At 51.4% G+C, this 8,107-nt stretch overlaps 1 protein-coding gene across 1 annotated transcript in view; it reads left to right on the top strand.

The window, feature by feature from the left end:
• PTPRH (protein tyrosine phosphatase receptor type H) overlaps positions 1-8,107 on the top strand; it is a 38,112-nt gene that overhangs the window by 15,578 nt on the left and 14,427 nt on the right. The window contains exons 7-11 of the mRNA XM_058425790.1: positions 41-93; positions 207-470; positions 2,796-3,065; positions 4,294-4,593; positions 4,932-5,198. Coding sequence (XP_058281773.1) covers positions 41-93; positions 207-470; positions 2,796-3,065; positions 4,294-4,593; positions 4,932-5,198 — 1,154 coding nt within the window. The remainder of the gene's footprint in view (positions 1-40; positions 94-206; positions 471-2,795; positions 3,066-4,293; positions 4,594-4,931; positions 5,199-8,107) is intronic.

Below are 8,107 nucleotides of genomic sequence, written 5' to 3'. Positions count from 1 at the left end.
TGTGGATCTTACACTAATGGCTCATCTCATTTCACAAAAGCCACTTCACGGTGCTCAACACTTATGTGAAACTCGTGGCTGCCATACTGGACAGTGCAGAGCTGGGCCTCCCTGCCCCCACCTGCTGGATGCAATGATTAAGGAAGGGCTGGAAAGTTCGAGGGCCAGAAACAACAACTGATTTTCCCTCCTGTACTGGTTTTCAGCTCCCAACCCAGTGAGGAACCTGAGAGTGGAGGCTCAGACCAACAGCTCCATCGCCCTGACCTGGGAGGCCCCCGATGGCCCAGACCCACAGAACTCCACCTACTGGGTTGAGTACATAGATGGTGGCAGAACGGAGACTCGAAGCACAGCAGACACCAACATCACTGTGGATGGACTTGAACCCGGGTCTTTGTATGCGTTTTCCGTGTGGGTGGGGAAGAATGGAATCAGCAGCTCCCGGGAGACTCGAAATGCCTCCACAGGTGAGAGGCAGTTGCCATGTGTTTTGCTCTTACTTGTTTAAGGGACAGTAGGCAGGAGAACGTGGTGGATTGTCTAGTCCACAGTCCCTCTGGGCCATATTGAGCCAGGTACTCATGTCCACATCCTGGGGCAGTCTCAGCTCAGAGATGAAGAAAGCATGAATGTCCATGGTACCTCCAGCTGCTAAGTTGGGGCCGGTCTGTGTCTAGGACTCTCTAGAATGTGGACCATAATGCCAAGGGGCATCTTCCTGCACCAACAGGAATGTGCAGGGGCCAAGACATGTTACCTGAGCTTTCAAGGAATTAGATACTGTGAGTGGGGACACTCTGACCCTCTGACTCTTCTTCTAGTTCCCAACTGTGTCACATACTGAGGATGGAAACTCAGATCATCAGCTCTATGACCCTGATGTGGGCAGCTTCCTGTGTCTATTCCTCCATTGTCCCATATGGTAGCCACTAGCCACATGTGGCTATTAAATTTCAACTCATTCAAGTTGCATGAAACTGCAAATTCAGTTTCATATTTCATGTGCTCAACAGGCCTGTTGAGGGGCTCCCAGTCCCCGCTTCGTCCTCCACGGTGCTAATGCCTACCATATTGGAAAGTGAGAGACGGTCTTCATCACCACACAAAGCTCCCTTGAGTCTCTCTTGTTTTTTTCTTTTTTTTAGAGCTGGAGTCTCGCTTTGTCATCCAGGCTGGAGTGCAGTGGCAGGATCATAGCTCACTGCAGCCTCAAATTCCTGGGCTGAAGTGATCCGCCCACCTCAGCCTCCCAAGTAGCAGGGACTACAGGCGTTGGCCACCACGCCTGACTAATTTATTTTTTTTAGAGATGAGGTCTTGCTGTGTGGTCCAGGCTGGTCTCTAACTCCTGGCCTCAAGCAATCTCCCTACCTCAGCCCCCCAACTTGTTGAGATTACAGGCATGTAAGCTCACATGAAATGTGAAACTGTGCTGGGTCATTGGGCCTCTCTTAGGCAGTAACCCCAGGCATAAAGGCTTCACCTTTATGACCTAATCTTCAAGGGCTCTTTCTCTTTTTTTTTTTTTTTTTTTTTTTTTTTTTTTTTGAGACGGAGTCTCGCTCTTTCACCCAGGCTGGAGTGCAGTGGCGCAATCTCGGCTCACTGCAAGCTCTCCGCCTCCCGGGTTCACGCCATTCTCCTGCCTCAGCCTCTCTGAGTAGCTGGGACTACAGGCGCCCGCCACTACGCCCGGCTAATTTTTTTTTTTGTATTTTTAGTAGAGACGGGGTTTCACCGTGGTCTCGATCTCCTGACCTTGTGATCCGCCCGCCTCGGCCTCCCAAAGTGCTGGGATTACAAGCGTGAGCCACCGCGCCCGGCCAAGGGCTCTTTCTCTTAATGCTATTCCATTGGAGATTTTTTTTGTTTGTTTTGAGATGGAGTCTCGCTCTGTCACCCAGGCTGGAGTGCAGTGGCACGATCTCGGCTCACTGCAAGCTCTGCCTCCCGGGTTGACACCATTCTCCTGCCTCAGCCTCCCGAGTAGCTGGGACTACAGGTGCCCGCCACCATGCCCAGCTAATTTTTTGTGTTTTTAGTAGAGACATGTTTCACCATATTAGCCAGGATGGTCTCAATCTCCTGACCTCGTGATCCACCCGCCTCGGCCTCCCAACGTGCTGGGATTACAGGCGTGAGCCACCGTGCCTGGCCTCCATTGGAGATTAGGTTTCAGCATACGAATTTGTGGGAAGGGACACACATATGGAGGCTATAGTACTACTCAAATTACGACCCACGTGTGAGCAGCATCAGTGTTCTGGGGAGCTGACTGGAAATGAGAGATGTCAGCTCCACCCCAGACCTACCGCATTTAACAAGACCCCCTGTGAGATGTGCACACATTAAAGTTTTTTCTTTTTCTTTTTTTTTTTTTTTTTAGACTGAGTCTCACTCTGTTGCCCAGGCTGGAGTGCAGTGGTGCAATCTTGGCTCACTGCAACCTCCACCTCCCAGGTTCAAGTGATTCTCGGGCCTCCGCTTCCTGAGTAGCTGGAATTACAGGCACACGTCACACCATGCCCAGCTAACTTTTGTATTTTTAGTAGAGACAGGGTTTCTACTAAACCCCATTGATCATGTTGCCCAGGCTGGTCTTGAACTCCTGACCTCAGGTGATCCACTTGCCTCAGCCTCCCAAAGTGCTGGGATTACAGGCCTGAGCCACTGTGCCCTGCCAGCAAGTGTTTCTTAATGAGCTGGGCTGCACAAGGACAGGGCATATCACTGTGTTCTGGACTCTTGAGGACTAGGGGATGTGGAAATCCTGACTCTGCTCCCTCTCCCAGTCCCCAACGCAGTGACAAGCCTCCGCAAGCGGGACTGGACCAACAGCTCCATTGCTTTGCACTGGACAGCTCCCCACGGCCCAGGCCAGTCTTCCTACACCTACTGGGTCTCATGGATCGGGGAAGGCATGACTGACCCCAGGACCCAAAGCACCTCAGGTACTGACATCACCCTAAAGGAACTGGAAGCTGGCAGCCTGTACCACCTCACCGTCTGGGCCGAGAGGAATGAGGTCAGAGGCTATAACAGCACCCTCACTGCAGCCACTGGTGAGACACAGTCGGTTCTGAACCCAGCTCTATTAGGATGGGGGAAGGAAAAAGATGAAGGGACTTTGGGAGCTCCTTGGGAGACGAAGAGTACCCATCGGCCTCTCCAGCATCACCGGCTAGAGCTTAAACCTGTAGGGCCCTTTCCTAGCAGGTGTCATTTCTTAGCAGACAGGGCTTTCCAAGCTGTGGGACCTGTTTTTTCTCCCTTTGGGAAGTGGACTCTTTGGGGTCAGGGGGAGCCCTCAGTTGTCCAGCACCACCTCTCAGGAGCTGACAAAGTCACCAGCTGGACAATAGCTAACAGCTGGTCCCAGGGAATTAGATGAAGCAAGAGGGCCCCACCTTTCAGCCTAGGCACGGTGGGTCCCACTCATGAGAAAAATCAGAATCACTATGGAGACTAGGTTCATTCTTTTTTTTTTTTGTGACAGGGTCTTGCTCTGTTGCCCAGGCTGGAGTGCAGTGGTGTGATCATGGTTTACTGCAGCCTCGACCTCCTGGGCTCAAGTGATCCTCCCACCTCAGCCTCCTGAGTAGCTAGGACCACAAACATGCACCACCATGCCCAGCTCATTTAAAAAAATATTTTTTGTAGAGACAGGGTCTCATTATGGTGCCCAAGCTGGTGTCGAATTCTTGGGCTCAAGTGATCCTCCCGCCTCGGCCTCCCAAAGCACTGGGATTACAGGAGTGAGCCACCATGCCTGGCCTGAACCTGGAACTCTTTAATCCTTGGTCATTTGGGCTAAAAAGATGAAACTTGTCAGCTCCCTCTAGACACATGGTGTGTCTAGAGTGAGAAGGCACCCTACCTGGGGTTCCTGTGGGAAAGAAAATACAGAGATCAGATCTCGAGGGCCAATGAGAGGTGGAGGACTACAAATCCCATCATACCATGGGGCCATGACTTCATAAGCTTCAGCGATACAGAAAATCCATGGCCTCATGGGAATTGTAGTTTCCGTGGGTGGGATTGGTGTGCATTTGGGAAGAACAGAAAGATGACAGGGTGGGACCCAGGGCTGTAGCCAGGGGACGGAGAGGGCTAGGAGATTCTGGTCCCCATGGTCTTTGGGTATCTAGGCTCTTTCCTGTGGTTCAGCCTCCTTAGCCACTGGAGCCATCAATAATGGATATCTCAGCTTTGCTGTGGGGGAGAGGCAGGCAGGCTCGGGTAGGAGGGTCTTCGAGGATACCCCCTTAGGCCTCTGTTCTCACTTCTCAGCTCCCAGTGAGGTCACAGATCTCCAGAATGAAACTCAGACTAAGAACTCAGTCACACTGTGGTGGAAGGCCCCTGGAGACCCCCACTCTCAGTTGTACGTATACTGGGTCCAGTGGGCCAGCAAGGAACGTCCCCAGAGGGGGCAAGATCCCCAAGCGAATTGGGCCAACCAGACCAGCAGGACCAATGAGACGTGGTACAAGGTGGAGGCCCTGGAACCCGGGACTCTGTACAACTTCACCGTGTGGGCAGAGAGGAATGGCGTAGCCAGTTCCACGCAGAGCCTCTGCGCGTCCACATGTGAGACTCCCCTTCCTGCCTTCAAGTGGTGAACTGGGCTTAGCTCAGGCCTTGCGAGCTGAGAGATGAATGGAATACAAATCCCATCAGGCCACAGGCCATGACTTCATGAGCTGCAGTGATGGAGGAGCCCGAGGCCTCATGGGAGTTGTAGTTTAAAAGGACTCATTTGTGTCCATTTGGGGAGGACAGAAAAGGAGCGAGGATGAGGTAGTTTGGATTTGGGGAGGAAGGGATGGGCTCGTCTCAGAAAACTGGTCTGAGTAGTGGGGGTAGGGGTGGAGGGGGTGGAAAGCCACCTTGGATAGCGCTGCTGACCTCTTGCTTCCTTCACCCAGACCCAGACGCAGTCACCATCACTTCCTGTGTCAGCACCTCAGCGGGCTATGGAGTCATCGTGACCTGGTCCTGCCCCCAGGGAGGCTACGAGGCCTTTGAGTTGGAGGTGGGAGGACAGCGGGGCTCCCAGGACAGATCTTCATGTGGGGAGGCTGTGTCTGTGTTGGGTCTCAGGCCAGCTCAGTCCTACCCAGCCACCATCACGACCATCTGGGACGGAATGAAGGTCGTGTCTCTGTCTGTGATCTGCCACACTGAGAGTGCAGGTGAGCGGAGCTGCTATGATGATATATTCTCAGTAGACCCCATCAGGCCCCATTGTGAGGAAATCAATGGGACTCTTTTGTTTCTCATTTCCTTTGAAACATCTTTTTTATTTTGTATTTTGAGATGGAGTTTTGCTCTTGTTGTCCAGGCTGGAGTGCAGTGGCACGATCTTGGCTCATTGCAACCTCTGCCTCCCGGGTTCAAGTGATTCTCCTGCCTCAGCCTCCTGAGTAGCTGGGATTACAGGCACGTGCCACCACGCCCGGCTAATTTTTGGATTTTTAGTAGAGATGGAGTTTCACCATGTTGGCCAGGCTGGTCTCAAACTCCTGACCTCAGGTGATCTGCCCGCCTTGGGCTCCCAAAGTGCTGGGATTACAGGTGTGGGCCACCATGCCCATCTACAACTAACCACTTAAAGGTACAATTCAATGACTCTTCTTATATTCACAGCATTGTGCAACCATCATCACTATCAATTTTAGAACATTTTCATTACCGCCAACAGAAAGCTCACCCTGCTGAGCCACCACCCCCTAGTTCTCCCATTCCCCAGCCCCCAGCCTCGGAAATCTCTCATCCACTTTCAATCTCTGTAGATTTGCCTCTCCAGGACATTTCATTAAAATGCAATCATAGAATGGGCACAGTGGCTCATGCCTGGAATCCCAGCACTTTGGGAGGCTGAGGTGGAAGGATCACTTGAGCTCAGGAGTTCGAGACTAGTCTGGGCAACAGAGTGAGACCCCATCTCTACATTTTAAAAAATTAGCCAGCCATGGTGGTGTATGTCTGTAGTCCTAACTACTCAGGAGGCTGAGTCGGAAGGATCACTTGAGCCCAGGAGGTTGAGACTGCAGTGAACTATGATCAGGGCCACTGCACTCCAGCCTGGGTGAAGGAACGAGACTGTTTCAAAAACAAAAGAAATGCAATCACACATTATGTGTTTCTTTGTGACTGGCCACTTTCACTGAGCATAATTTGTTTTTTTGTTTTTGTTTTTGTTTTGAGACTCAGTCTGTCACCCAAGCTGGAGCGCAGTGGCATGATCTCTGCTCACTGCAACCTCTGCTACCAGGGTTCAAGCAATTCTTGTGCCTCAGCCACCCAAGTATCTGGGATTACAGGCATGTGCCACCATGCTTGGCTAACTTTTTATTTTATTTTTTTTATTTTTTGAGGCAGAGTTTCACTCTTGTCGCCCAGACTGGAGTGCAGTGGTGCAATCTCGGCTCACTGCAACCTCCACCTCCCGGGTTCAAGCGATCCTTCTGCCTCAGCCTCCTGAGTAGCTGGGATTATAGGCGCCTCCTACCACGCCCAGCTAACTTTTATACTTTTAGTAGAGATGGGGCTCTGCCATGTTGGCCAGGCTGGTCTCAAACTCTTGACCTCAGGTGATCCACCCGCCTCGGCCTCCCAAAGTGCTGGGATTACAGGCGTGAGCCACCATGCCCAGCAAATTTTTAAATTTTTTTAGTAGGGATGGGGTTTTGCCATGTTGGACAGACTGGTCTCGAATTCCTCACCTGAAGTAATCCTCCTGGCTCCTCCTCCCAAAGTGTTGGGATTACAGGTGTGAGCCACCGCACCTGGCCTACCCATTCATTTTTATCCATTCATTGATCCAGTTGATGGATCAGTTGAGTACTTTCCAGTTTTGACTATTATGGGTAATGCCGCTAGGAATGTTTGTGGATAGGTTTTGTGTGGACGTATGTTTTTATTTCTCTTGGGTCTATACCCAGTAGCGGAACTGAGGGATCACATGGGAACTATACATTTAACTACCCCCGCCCAGTTTTGTTTTTCCGAATGTGGTTGTATCATCTTGCAGTAATCAATGTGGTGCTTGAAGAACTTTGGAGCTTAGACTTTGGAAAGACCTGGCCATGTACCAAGATCATGGCCATAAGCCTCACTTTGCCCCATCAATCACTTCCTAGGAACAGGGTTTCTTATGAGATTGGGTCTCCAGTCTGGAGAGAGACTGGGGATTGATGTGGTGATCAATGGATGCTGTTTGAACTGGGCTTTGCCAGACCCCATTGCTGAGAAAGTTCTCTCCCTTAGTGACAAGGATCCCTGAGAGAACAGGTCCTCTAGTCCAATTCTGTGAGGCCAAGTCCAAGAGGGAATGAGTCTCCCGTACAGGTTGTAAGACCCTTCAGTTCCCTGTCAACAAACACAGTCTTCTCAGGATTGCTGAGAAGCTGCAGCTTGGGGGCCTTCAAGGCTGATGGAGATGGGCCATAGGCTTGAGTCTGCCCTAAGACTAGACATCTAACGACAGATCTTGGGAGAACTGTGCCATCAGAGCCTGAGAGCACCCATAGACACCACCAGATCAGCCGGGCGTGGTGGCTCACACCTGTAATCCCAGCACTTTGGGAGGCCAAGGCGGGAGGATCACCTGCGGTTGAGAGTTCGAGACCAGCCTGACCAACATGGAGAAACCCTGTCTCTACTAAAAATACAAAAAAATTAGCCAGGCGTGGTGGCGCGTGTCTGTCATCCCAACTACTCAGGGGGCTGAGGCAAGAGAATCACTAGAACCCAGGAGGCGGAGGTTGCGGTGAGCCTGGATTGCGCCATTGCACTCCAGCCTGGTCAACAAGAGCAAAACTCCATCTCAAAAAACAAACCAAAAAAAAAAAAAAAAAAAAAAAAAGGCACCACCAGATCTCAGTAGGCTCCGTTGCTGGGGAGTCTTTCACCAGCCAGCAGGACCTCTGAGAAGATGAAGCCTCAATCTGGGGAGAACAGAAGCCATCCATGCCAGGGACAATTTCACAACCAGCAAAGTGTTTCCTCCGCCTCGGCACTACAGACGTTTCCAGCTAGATCCTTCTTTGTTGTGGGGGGGCCATCCTGCGCATTGTAGGATATTGAGCCGCACCTCTGG

This window comes from Hylobates moloch, unplaced genomic scaffold (assembly GCF_009828535.3).
Source record: "Hylobates moloch isolate HMO894 unplaced genomic scaffold, HMol_V3 SCAFFOLD_12, whole genome shotgun sequence".
Classification (NCBI taxonomy): Eukaryota; Metazoa; Chordata; class Mammalia; order Primates; family Hylobatidae; genus Hylobates; species Hylobates moloch.
This window is presented reverse-complemented; position numbering and strand designations above follow the sequence as displayed.